The 13,045-nt window shown below is 53.0% G+C and overlaps 3 protein-coding genes across 3 annotated transcripts; 2 read left to right on the top strand and 1 right to left on the bottom strand.

Annotated features, from left to right (window-relative positions):
* Positions 1 to 151: 151 nt before the first annotated feature.
* CTAM01_14687 (FAD binding domain-containing protein) lies at positions 152 to 2,653 on the top strand (the record flags this gene model as incomplete). Its single annotated transcript, XM_060530686.1, has 8 exons — positions 152 to 303; positions 356 to 435; positions 495 to 1,008; positions 1,064 to 1,098; positions 1,151 to 1,346; positions 1,421 to 1,494; positions 1,561 to 1,841; positions 1,940 to 2,653. The coding sequence occupies 8 exons, from the start codon at positions 152 to 154 to the stop codon at positions 2,651 to 2,653; spliced, it is 2,046 nt and encodes a 681-aa protein (XP_060374708.1).
* Positions 2,654 to 4,131: 1,478 nt separating this feature from the next.
* On the bottom strand, positions 4,132 to 4,948 carry CTAM01_14686 (uncharacterized protein; the record flags this gene model as incomplete). The annotated part of the gene is made up of 2 exons (XM_060530685.1): positions 4,132 to 4,411; positions 4,911 to 4,948. 2 exons carry the CDS (start codon positions 4,946 to 4,948, stop codon positions 4,132 to 4,134), a joined length of 318 nt encoding a protein of 105 aa, XP_060374707.1.
* A 2,948-nt stretch (positions 4,949 to 7,896) lies between these two features.
* On the top strand, positions 7,897 to 9,655 carry CTAM01_14685 (uncharacterized protein; the record flags this gene model as incomplete). Its single annotated transcript, XM_060530684.1, has 3 exons — positions 7,897 to 8,065; positions 8,541 to 8,899; positions 9,338 to 9,655. Coding segments are annotated over 3 exons (846 nt in total), but the record flags the coding sequence as incomplete, so codon positions are not given.
* Between the last annotated feature and the right edge of the window lie 3,390 nt (positions 9,656 to 13,045).

The following is a 13,045-nucleotide window of genomic DNA, read 5'->3' as shown; positions in this document are numbered from 1 at the left end:
GGGGAAATCAAAGCCTGCCGTATTTCATATATGAATTAGTATTGTTTAACCACTACTAGTCTAACTCACCTATCCTACTTCTCGAACAATCTACTTCACCTGTTCCCCATCACTGTTGTTCTGAATCTCTAAACTCCTGGTGGTGCACAACATGACTGAACTTCCAGAAAGCAAGGTCGACGTCCTCATCATTGGGGCTGGCCCTGCTGGGCTTATGCTGGCTCTCTGGTTATCCAGACTCGGTGTGAAGACCCGTATTGTTGACAAGAGGACCGCCAAGGTCTACTCTGGCCAAGCAGATGGGTAAAGGGATTGCCCTCCTCTATGACATGACAAGTACTCACATATATCACAGTTTCCAAGTGAGATCCCTCGAGATCCTAGACAGCTTCGGCGTCGCAGAGCGCGTGTGGAAAGAAGCAAACCGCATGCTCGGTAAGATCCCAATCTCACCTCACACCCTAGGTCTTGGATTTCACTGACAACAACCGTAGAGGTCAGCTTCTGGAACCCAGACGAGAACGGCACAATCCAGCGCAGCGCAAAATCAGTAAACACAATCCCAGGCCTGTCCCGCTTCACCGAATCCGTCCTACACCAGGGGCGCATCGAGCAATTCTTCATCGACGGCATCCGCGCCTCGTACCCGTCCAACGAGACGCCACTACAGGTCGAGCGCATGGTCATCCCGACCTCGCTCGAGATCGACGAGGCCGCGGCCGAGGACTCGGATCCGGAGGCGCATCCTGTGACGGTGACGCTGCGGCACTTGACGGAGGAGGAGGCGACGCCCACGCAGATGCTGAGTAATCTTAGCGATGGCATTTTCCGGAGTAACTTGGCTGAGGACGATGTCGCGGGGATCTTGGATAGGTCCAAGGGCCGTGAGGCGAGGGATGAGGTTGTGAGGGCCAAGTATGTTGTTGGCTGTGATGGGGCGCATTCGTGGACTAGGAAGGCGCTAGGCAAGGAGTTTGAGATGAAGGGAGAGAGTACTGATGCCATTTGGTGAGTGAGTGTGAGATGAGGTGTGGTGAGGTATTGAGCTGACGGTGTTTTCCAGGGGTGTGATGGACATCGTCCCCATTACAGACTTCCGTAAGCTGCTCGGATCCAACACCGCGAACGGAGGTATGCTAATTTGTGATAGCCGACATCAGATTCCGGACCATGATCCAGAACACCGCCGGCGCACTGATGATCATCCCTCGCGAAAACAGGATGGTTCGTCTCTACATCCAACTCAAGGAGGTCTCAGCGGGTGGCGGCCGCGTCGACAGGTCGCAGATCACGCCAGAGATCATATTCAAGTCTGCACAAAGAATCTTCAGCCCCTATAAGCTGGAGTACCACTACTGCGACTGGCAAGTTTGGCAAAAGTTCTTTTTGTAGCGGTGGATGGGCGCTGACGTGCTGTTAGGTGGACGGCATACCAAATCGGTCAGCGAACAGGCGACCACTTTAGCAAACTCAACCGCGTCTTCCTCGCGGGAGGTAAGCAAAGCTCCCATACCTCTGCCCTCAATCCATCTCCTTCAGGAGCTAAACCATATGATCCAGACGCCGTGCACACGCACTCCCCGAAAGCCGGCCAGGGCATGAACATATCGATGCAGGACAGCTACAACCTCGGCTGGAAGATCGGCCTCGCGTGCAAGAACATCCTACCGCGCGATGTCCTCTCGACGTACGAGCTCGAGCGCAAAAAGATTGCAAAGGACCTCATCGCCTTTGACGGCAAGTTCTCCAAGCTCTTTACGGGCGCACCGCCAAAGGACATCCAGAGCGAGACGGGCGTGTCGGACGACGTGTTCCAGAAGGCGTTCCATACGAGTCGGATGGTATGTATCAACACCACTTAAGTGTTCTTTGCCCGGTTCTCGGTGTTGAGATGAGGGGTGAGTGCGAGTGACGATGAAGCTGACGCAGAGCATCACAGTTCACAACCGGCGTCGGCGTAAACTACCAACCAACAGTCCTCGTCGCCAAAGAAGCAGACGCAGACCCAGAAACCGAAGACGACTTACCCAACACCCTCACAAAGAGCACCGCGAAAAGCACCCAATCCCTCGCCACGAACTGCAAACTCGGCCAGCGCTTCCCCTCCTACAAGGTAATCCGCCAGTCCGACGCCCGCCTCTGGGAACTGCACCACAAGCTCCCCTCCAACGGGCGCTTCCGCCTCGTAGTCTTTGGCGGCGACATCTCCCAACCTTCCCAGCGCGACACCGTCAACGCCCTCGGCGCGTGGTTGTCGAGCTACCTGCCCAAGCTGCCGACCATCGCGTTAGGTCCCGCGTCGGATCCGCATAGCGGGCTGATCAAGTTCAAGACGGACGCGGATCCGAGTATTGTTGACGTCGTGCTCGTGCACTCTGCGCCGAGGGACGAGATCGATTTACTGAGGGATGTGCATGAGGCGTATCATCCGTTTGATAGTAAGCTTGGATGGGATTATGACAAGGTGTTTAGCGATGGTAAGACGTTTTATGAGGAGCCCGAGAGGGCGTATGAGAAATATGGGATTGATTCGGGCAAGGGTGCTGTTGTTGGGTTGCGACCTGATGGGTATGTTGGGCTTGTTACTCCGGTTGGTCATGACGGGGCGGAGCAGATTCAGAAGTGGTTTGATGGCATCTTTCAAAGATCATGAGATATTACCAGGCATAGTTTCTAAGTACATAAGTATTGATCAATGGGATATGAGAAATGTGAAGGAAATGTGCCGTCGAATGAGCCCATACTGCTGAGCATTGACTTGACACGATGATGCTTGTTAGTTGAGCTCGGGATATACGGTATATACCTCATCGTTTTTCTGATTCGGGACGTGCTGGATCTCGAATCCCATCATAGAGTGTACAAGGTAACTTATCTTATGAAATCTGGATTGTGTGATTAAGCAGAAAAGGAGTGCCACCATGCCGCAGGGGTCGAGGCATCAAAGTCCGCAGAATCGGTATCCGTACTGTACTGAATATTGAAAGAACCATCGTCACATGAGATTTATGGATCATCAAAGAAACGAAACGGCAACGTGATTGGCTTTGAAGGGTAAATGCCTATGCATGCCTCAAAGGCAAACGCTGTTGAGGTTGGACGCGTCGGGCTTAAGATTCCTGGCGCCGAGGATGGCTTAGGCGACGCGAGATATGGCCTCTCATTGGCTAGCATTGAGGTAGGGCATCCCCTCAGATTACAATTAGATGACCTGGCATCTCCGTGACTGCAATCAGTTTTCTCCTCCGACATCTTATTTTCATTTTCATACTACCTACTCGAACTTCCATTACATCTCGCATCTGCCTTCTCCCCCCCCCCCCCCCCTTTTTTTTTTTTTTTTTTTCTTCTCCCCCCTCCCACTATCAACCCCCCCCCCCCCCCCTCACCCCCCCCACCCCCCCCCCCCCCCCCACCCCCACCCCCCTCCCCCCCCCCCCCCCCCTTCCCCCCCCCCCCCCCTTTTTTTTTTTTCATCGCTTTCATCCATACCCTCTAGAAGTCTAGATGGAAACCCCCAGCCACCTCATGAGAGTCTACCCACAGCGACCATGCGTCACAAATGGCCCAGCTCCTGACTCCCGATATCCCAAGCCCAAGACCACGAAGCCACGCTGTACTCCGCAGAAGAGATCATAACACAGACTCGAAAGGAAATGCAAACCTCCTCGATCACATCCCCGGCATCCCATCCAACACGCGACTCTCAGGCAAGCCCCTCTCATCGACAACATGAGATGAGATAGCCATGCACCATTCCTTGAACACCGAAAGAAAAGACAAGAAAGAAAACCCATTCATACCGCTCGCTCGCTCGCTCTCTCTCATTTCTTCGTTTCCATCTCTTCATCACGATGCGCGGTTCTTCCCGAAGACCGGCCTTGTTTTGGTGTTGATGCCTCATTTGTGTGGCATGAAATGGGTGGGGCTTACGGCCGACCTCGGAAGTGAGGTCACCCCTGCAACTCCCAGGCACGGACCACGCCATCACGTAAACCGACCCCCACGAACCTCACCAGAGGTTGAGATGACCGGGCAGGTTGGGGCGACCAGAATGATGATGAGGAGTCGCGGCGCCTTGGTGCAGTATTTGCGGCCGACACTGACTTGAATTTCAGGGCGACTGCATCACTACTCCGAAAATTGCGCCCCAGCACCCCGAAGGGCTTCTGTCTGATTATGATTGGGCGGGGCATCTCCCTCGACCGCCTCAGCGCCGTGGGGAATGAGCTGGTCAACCAGCATGACTGCGTCAACGTCACGCTCGATTCGGCTTTGTAGTCGCTCGCGATTCCCAGCACGATCGCTGCTCACCAACTCAAGGTCGATGTCTTCCTCGAAGTTCCGGAGGCGATCTGCAGCCCCAATTCTAGCTCCTTTCTCTTGGGAGAGCTGTTTTGCCGAAGCACCCCTAAGCAACCCCGATATTAGCCAAGCCGAACCACGACGCAACCGAACGAATGAATAAAACATGAGGAAGGAAATGGATGATGGATGATAGGGAACTTCTCCCCAGCACAAGACTCAAGCTGCGGCATGCCTGACGTCGAGCTGGCCTTGAGCGCTGGCTTCAGTACCGTATGCAAACCTGCGAACCTGCGGGACCCAGAGCAGCTTTGCTCAGTGCGCGAATCTGGCAAACGATGGCGGTAAAGCCCCAGGAAACTATGCATTCCGTGCCTACACATTCTAGTCGGCATAGCATACTTGCTCACGGCGGTGGTAAAGCTCCAGGAATGAGTGAATGCCATGCCTCTACATGCGAGCCGGCATGGCATACTCGCCCTCGAGGTGTCGTAGGGCTGCATTTGGGGAGGGATGCTGAGATACCAAGAAGAAGTCATGGTGCTCATGGAGCAGCGTGCGGTGTAGCGCTATGGAAGAGTGCAAGAACGAGATCTGGTACTTACGACTTGGCTGAGCCCTGCTGGGGTGCGATAGAGGCCATGCTGGATCTTGTTGGCCCCGGCGTTGCGTTGCGTTGCGGGTTGCAAAGGTAAGTCAAGTTGCGCTTGCAAGTGAATGTGTGTGTCGGTACGATCGGTAGAATGATTCTAGAGCCATTCAAGTTTCCACGAAGCAGCAGACTGGCTGGGCGTAGAAAGGTCGTAATGTTTGCCGGGGGACGTTGCTTGTGGTGTCAGGGAGCTGTAAGGAAGAGACAACTTTTGGTAGTGACTCGAGATTAGATGTTGCTTTGTATTCGATGTAACTGAAGCTTTACTTGCCAAAGCTAAACGTCTTGAAGGAGTGAAGAGTTTGAGGGAGGCCAGAGAAAGTGCGAAGTGAGTAAGTAAGTAATGAGGAACAGGGCGGCGGTGGTGGAAAGCGAAGGAGGTAGAAATGGCACGCGGGTGGTGGTGGTAATGTTGGGTGAGTGACGGCGGAAAGTCGCAAAGAGCCAATGAAAGTGGTCGATGCAAAGGACGGCCAACGTGCTAGTGTCTGTCATCGCTGGCTCGACCTGGCAGGGTCATGCACGGCGGCGGGGGAATTTCCCCAAGTCCACCTCAACTCAGTGAGGGAGGGGCTCTGCCTTCCAGTATCCGTGGGCCGCCAGGAACACTGCTGGCGGGGGCCTGCCGCTCCTCGGGAATTTACGAACCAGAGCTGTCCGACTTACAAACAGGGCCCCTCCTCAAATAGCGCAGGGTCTAATACCTCCTGGTCAAGGAGATCTCCTTGAGGGGAGGGTGGGAGCTGTTTGTCTTTCCATGTCCACTGCCATACGTGGTTCCCTTAGGGGAATGAGACTCGTGCGACCCGAGACTCGAAAGTGACATGCAGATTCCCAAGGCACGAATCCGCCCCTCCACAACGCAAGGTAAGGTCCGTAAGGTATGCTTGTTTCGCTTCCTCTCTGCCGCCCCGTTGAAGATTCTGTCATCGACCACCTCTAGGTGTAATTCTCATCTCGCGCCGGAGCAGGTCAAGGTGCGGATAACAATCGGAGAGGGGAGACATACCATGCCGACCGTAAAGCAAAAGCAGCTTCTTCCATGGACCCTTTACGTGCATACCTCTAATCAAGGGTCAGGGAGATCGGGGCTTCGCTGAGAGGCTTCTGACAGTGAAAAGCATGCTTGTTTTTTTTTTCTTTAGGAAAAAAAAGTAGTGCTAGAGTAGGCAATGTACAGACGTAAACAAATGTGTAGATCTATAGCATGTACCGTGCACATCGCCCAATCTGTCAGGTCTGGCCACCGCCGACCGTGCGGATCTGACATTGCACAGGTATCTAGCCTTGGAACCCTGCCTTAGTGTTCTGCTATTTCGGACTCCGGGTCAACTCCCCATTTTCGCACAACACATGGCCAAGCACTGAGCCAGATGGAAGGTTGGTTCCTTTTCGTTTTTGTTTCTGTTCTTCCGTCCTTCCACCTCTTTCGCACCTTGCAAATAAATACACACCTTGGCAATTGCAGGGATACCCTTTTCAGTTTCACGGCAATACCTTCCCTCCACTCTCTCCTCCCCTTGTCAATTGGCTTCGCAAGGGGTGCGTCTAGAGATTCCTGGACAAAGCCAAGTGGTATATGATGCTGGGAAGTTGACACGGGGGTGGATGGAAGACAAGAGGAAAGTAAGCAAATGGAAATCCATGGTCTTATTCCCTCTAACACCTGATGCACTAGGAATTTGACTTGCAAAGGTGAAATGTTGCAAAAAAGAAGGAGAAAAAACGCAAGTGACACGGAGCTTACCGAACGAGAAAGGTGAGGTAGGAAGCGAGAGAATAAGGTAGCGGCGGAAGGGGGAAAGGTGAAACTGCGCCGTCAAGCAAAATCATGGTCATCTGGATAAGGGGCCTGGCACCTGCCAGACAAAAACCGAAGAATTTGGGAATGAGGGAAAGAGCCAGGGTCTGCTGGAGGGGGGGGGGGGGTGGTGGTCAGTGGACTAAGGAGGAGGGTGCGGCCGTAATCTTACCGTGCCTGTCGCCATCGCTGACAGGCCAAGCTCCCCGCCGTCATTTGCTGCTGGCAGGTAGCTCGCACGCAGCTCTGGTCTTGACGGCGTCGGAAATCTATAAGGTATGATCGGGGTCAGGAATCGGCATGAGGATGGCCCTAGGTGCGAACTGATGAGGGGGCCCATGATTGAAGGCTAACAACTAAGGTACTCTACCGCAAGAGAAACATGTATCATTGTACTTCAGGATGCGAACCAGGCCTGGGTGTTCCTGGTTTCTTTTTTCTTGAAAATCGTCTTTGAAATTTCCTCGCCTGTTCCCTAACTCTTTTGTAGTGCTGCCCGCAACTTCCGGGACTGCCCCGAGCCGGCACCGGGTAGATACCAAGCTTGAGGTGCATGCCTGGTCATATTGGGGGGGGGGGGGTGGGCGGGCTGGCAGCAGATCGAACAGGGTGATACGCGACGACACTGATCTACCTTATTACTCCATACGGCACAGGTGGTGGCTTTGGGTTCAACGAGCCAGAAATGTGCCTGCCCGCGCAGCCGGGGTACATAGAAGCAAGGGAAACTGACGGGCAGCCCCATTCTGGGACGGCGCTCTGACCACGGCCATCTCGGACGATGTTCTGACGACGACCATCCCGGGCGGTACTCTGACGATGACCATCTCATCTCGTTCGGCGAAATCCTGATGGAGCGACGTACCTCGAATGAGGCGGGCGGTTTTTGTCTACGTACCTTAGGGACTCACAAGTACCTGTCAATACCTGCCCTGGCCCGTCATGGAACCCTGCACCTGAGATCGTGGAGACATGATGTAGCCTTGGCGCGGTCCATCACGAAGGAAAGAAGAGGCGACAGTGTTGCCAGTTCCCAGAAGCTAGCGCTACAGTCTCCAATTCCATCGGCGGCCGGCCGGTGGTTCGTGAAGGTAGGTAATCCTGGATAGGTACCTGACACCGAATTCCTCGATCACCAAATACCACCACCCAGCACGCGGCACATGTTCCCCCAACCCATCCAAGCGCATGGTGTTGTCGGTCGGCGTCCTCCTCGCTTCTTTGCGCTTGTAAGGAGCAGCTTGATGCCTGGTTCATTCGGCGTGTTTCATTGCCAAATCAATCGCAAGTCACCTCAATTGGGCGAGGTTCCAGACCCTCGAATTGAAACCCGCTCATCGAGTCACAGCCGTGTCGTCTGAAGAAGGCGACTCTCAAGACTGCCGCAGTTTGCTTGCCTTAAGTGATCAGCGTACGGTTCAAGGTCCTGTTGGTCGCATGCACCTTAACCTCGACAGCTTTCGATTGGGATGATAATAGCACATTTTTTTGCGCGACGGCATTCGACCTAGGTGCCCCCTCTTTAACGGCGGAGATGTTACAAGGCGAACGTATACGTACACAAGCGAACCGACTTGAGCGGTGCCAGGGCAGCCGACTACCAAGGCTGCCGGCGAAAGAGTCTGCTCATCCTGACCTCTCAGCTTTGCTATTACGATAACCCAAGGCTCAGGGTGATCCGGCCAGCTCTCGAATATATGAAGTGTTGGAAATATCTCGGGGATGTGGGCAAGGACTTACCTGCTACTGACGGAGGACTTCGGGTATCTGACCTCTTCCCAGCTCTGGTCAATCTGTCTGCTTGCTCCAGTAACGTTCGCTATTCGAATGGTTTGATGCGGTCCGGACCTGATCGGTTTCTGCTTGTCCCGCGATTACCCAAATCGCCAGACTGCCGTCATGCGAATAATTTTGTGATGTGGCAGGTGCCCGCCCGCCCGCCAGCCAGTCCTCCTTCGTCATTCTCCCACCTCAGCCCACGACCACTTTGCGTCAGCCACAACTCTACCCGTCGACGGGATGCGCAACATGTCATAAAAGCACAGCCCCATTTTTTCGTCGTGATGGCGCCGGATTTTGTGAGGCGCAGCTACTGCGCAGCGACGAAGCAATTCAGGCACCGCTCACGAGTCCCTCGCCCAGTCAGCCGTGCCAGCTTTTGCCAGGATGAGCAACCATTTTTTCACCATCGTTTCCGTCTGACACCTTCTCAATCAAACATCGTCTGTCAGTCCCCATCTCAGCCACGTTCAGCAAGTTCTGCAATCTGCTCCAACCCCGCCGCCCGCGACAAATTTTCTGATCAATCTCAGCCCCAGCAATTGAAGAGTTTTTCCTCTTGGATCTTCACATTGGATGCCGCAATCTCACCTGGCGCAATGATGCATGCATGCAAAAGTAGAAATTCGGGGTGCAGAACGGGCGCGCGCCCGCGCGCGCTTGACACCTGCCATTGGTCTTGACTCCCAAGTGTACGTGGCTGTCTCTGAATCCTCAGGGCCATCCATCCACTGGTCAATTCGGGATGAGAAAATTTTTCACGACAACACTTTCACCCCCGGCGAAACGACGCACCTTAGCTTCTCCATGCGTTCATGTCCTTCGCCCGTCTGCGTGTCATGATCAGCCGCATCATTCGCGAACCATTCTCCAGTTCGCCAGATTCGTTAGCGGCTGCCTCTCACGTGCCCAACGTCTGCCTAATTGCCTTGTGCACCGACCAGCGGTCGAGTCGGAAAGCGGGGCAATCACTGGCCTTACCGGAGTTACGCGGCGTTTTGAGAGTGAGCCTCAGGAATCAATTTGAATCACTCTGCGACCGCATCTCGAAGTTGATTTCGACGACTTATTCGATCATGAACATGCGAAGTCAAAATAAAGTCGATTTATTCAGATGAAAGAACGGGTCCGGTCCGTTCTTTAGACTCTTGTCTGTGCTCAAGGTTTGGCGGGTATCACGCCAAATTGGGATGTAACGGGCCCATTTGACGTGGATCATCTCAAGGATAATCCCACAAAGGCCAGGAGGTGATGAAAGAAAGTGGAAAGCTAGGCACTATCGACAACAATCAATTGTGATGCCGATGGATGAGAAGAGTATTCCCATCGCTCGTCTATCTAAACTATCTAATAGCTTATGCAAGTATATTTAAAAGTGATAAGGTATATAATGTGAACGATATACTGGGCTCCCCACCCCAACTTAACCCCGCCAAAGCAAGAATAAGTTGTGCGCCGGTGCACGCTGAGGCAGGTGCCATCCAACTATAGTTGGTCCAAACGCCCCGAATCCAATTGATACCTTTCCCATGCCCCAAATTGCTCCAATTATCCATTCGTTTCAATATGCAGAGCTTGAGAGTGAGAAAATGCATGTGCAGAACCTCGCGAAAAAATCACCGCCGGTCCATTGCCCGGGCTGCTTGGTTTGTTTCTACCGCCTCTCAGTCTCTGCATTCCTGCCAAAATTAGTCGCGACGCATTGACCCATCAGATTTGCAGCTTCCTTCCTTCTTCAGCGTCATCCAACCGCAAATCATTGGCGTCGAGAGAAAGCTTATGTAATCCCTTTGTGATCTCATTGACGTTTTTCTTCACCCCAATTGTTTCATTCGTCCCAGAGACCCGGCCGAGTCTCCTCCACCGAACTTCGGAGCGGAGACGTGTCCGCTCCCGCGCACCACCATCTCGGTAGGTACTTTCCGACGGGAGGCTATTCTTATTCGAGGCAAGCCCCCACGCCAGGATCTAGATCAGAGTCAATCCACCACCACTGGCCGATCCAAGGCACCGTTGCATGTTGCAGCCACACACCGGGAATGTGTGGTACGACATGGTGCCAATCCAGTGGCTGCCGTTAGACCCTTAATTTGGGAATTGTGATCCAGCGCCGCGCAGACTGGTTGGCACGTTGTTGAGAGGTTGCCCGACAGCGCCTCCGGAGCGGACTGAGACTCCGTAACTGAGGTCGAGCCGGGTGACGGTAGCAGTCGTGGAGGATACTTGTGAAGTTGGCCGCGTTGAAGTAAAGCCTAGCCCAACTGACAATGCATGATCGTTTCTGAACATCGTGTACCGCACATCACGTTGAGAGCGAGTTTCCCCTCCATTCACTGGCCTGGGCCGTTGAGTGCCAGAACTGTCCCAAAGTCAGTATTGTATACTCGATGGGTCATCACCATGGGTTTCAGGATAACCGTGAAATGGAAACGTAGAGAACGATATGAAGGCGTAAAGAGTAAGAGTATGAGCAAAGAGGCAGGACTCACGTTGAGGCGGAAAGCTGTACATCTACCGACAACGCCATGACTGAAGACTGGTGCGAAAGTGTGGATGAAAGAGAATGTGTTGAACAGTAGATAGCTTTCAGATGTTTATTTGAGAGATGGCTTGAGCCTTGAGATTGTAGAAGACAGGAAGAGCGTGGTAGAGTAGCAAGCAAATAAGGCAAAGATAGGAGAATAAGAGAGCCTTTAAATCTAGAAGTCTTGACTCGCGAGAATGAATGAGCAGTCAGAGTGCGGTGGAAACCTACATTTCGAGGAAGCCTAATTACCGTGCCCTCCCTCTCGGTCCGCCTTGCGCCAGTTGAACAGTTCGAGGTGACATGTTGCAGGGGTAGGGGGGTCACAGGCCGATCTCAGCAACTCCGGGTTCTTGTTACGAACGCACCTGTAGTGTTTCCTCAGCGGCGTCCGGGGGAGACGGAATCATCATGTCGTGCCTACATGAGCATATGTATGCAGGTAAACGGCGGTAAGGTTCAGATGTGTGGCGTGGGTAAACAAGACTGCATCCGAGCGAGAAGAAGGATTCGACTTTCAGACGTCGCCTGCTTTGGATCGCGTCGGATGAACCTTCCGCGCTCCAAAGGGTGGTGACACAAGGCTCTCTCATATAAGTGAGAAGAAGGCGAAATATGCGAAAAACGCCGTATGCTGGTTTGTGGATGGCTCAGATTCAAGATGGGGTGGATCTCGCGAATGCGTTGGTCTTTGGGGGCTAAATCATAAGTGATAGGTCTTTCGATTCGTTGATATTGGCAGCTTTGGCAAGACTTTTGCCACCGGCGTATGCACCACCACGGCCGTTTCGCCGGCCGGTCCACACTTCCTGTTGCCTTGGCACAATCTTGAACGCCTGCTCGGAAGTTATACATCTTGGCTTTAAAGAAGCAAGCGTTGGGTTTTGTAAGAAACGATTGATAAGTGTATACCAATCTGGAGGTTAACAATCCCCAGAACGCGTATCGATAATATGCTCTTTAAGGGTTTTGAGAAATACTCACAATTGCGCAGCTGAACTACAATTTTTCGGGTTAATCATGTTGGTTGTAACTTTAAAAACCTTATTCCAGCCAAGTCTCCAAACGCCGACTGCGATAACATCATAGCAGTAGGAACCAGATGCCTCGCAGAAGGTGGGTAATGTCAGTGGTATGAAACGTGAGCATATGCCGCCATCCTCATACTGCCCATGAACATGCCCTATGAGGAATAGAAAGTAACCCTGTTGTGAGCCACAGTAATTGGTGAAGAAAACGGCCGGGCGAAGGCCCTACTACGTGCTGTGCCGCACGCGACAAGTTGTGGGCCCACCCCTATTGCTACACAGTGGACTGCACAGCCAGCTGTAGAAGCATGAGAACAAAGAAACTGAACAAAGGGTGCATGCAGCCGGGGCATTTTAGTGTCGCGAAATGGCGATGCTGCCAGCAGAAGGGGTCATAAGAGCATCGCATGAATCAGCTCGGGCACCAAGAGACAGGGAAGCCAGAAAGCGGTGAAGCGGCCATTCGAACAGGATGATGTGGCCCTCGGCCGACTAGACAACTTGATAGACTTTGGACTGCAGGTCCAGACCCGTGTGCACCAGGACTTTGAGGAGAACATACCCCTCTTTCAATCCATGGGATATCACTCAAGGCTGAATTAGCGAGGACTCTACGCGCCGAGGCATTCCCATGGGTCCTACATGCTTTCGGCCGTACGCAAATGCGAATATCTTCACTCGAGCAATTTGAGCAAACTTGCATTCGGACTCTGCCACAAATATGATGGCCGATGATACGGACGTACTTTTCAGCGGGTTGAGTAATCGGACGTCACTTCTGTTGTTCACAATGTTCATTGCACTGCCGCACCAACATAAATTCACGCCACAGCCTGTACAGGCCACATTCCATGCGATTTCTTGGTTTTATGGCATGCTGATGATGATCGGTCGGATTTAATCAAAGAAACTCGGCTAATTGAAATATCTCCCAGCGGTGCATCAAATTCCAGGTC

This window comes from Colletotrichum tamarilloi, assembly GCF_030869305.1.
Source record: "Colletotrichum tamarilloi strain Tom-12 chromosome Unknown Scaffold_131.1, whole genome shotgun sequence".
In the NCBI taxonomy this organism is placed as follows: Eukaryota; Fungi; Ascomycota; class Sordariomycetes; order Glomerellales; family Glomerellaceae; genus Colletotrichum; species Colletotrichum tamarilloi.
This window is presented reverse-complemented; position numbering and strand designations above follow the sequence as displayed.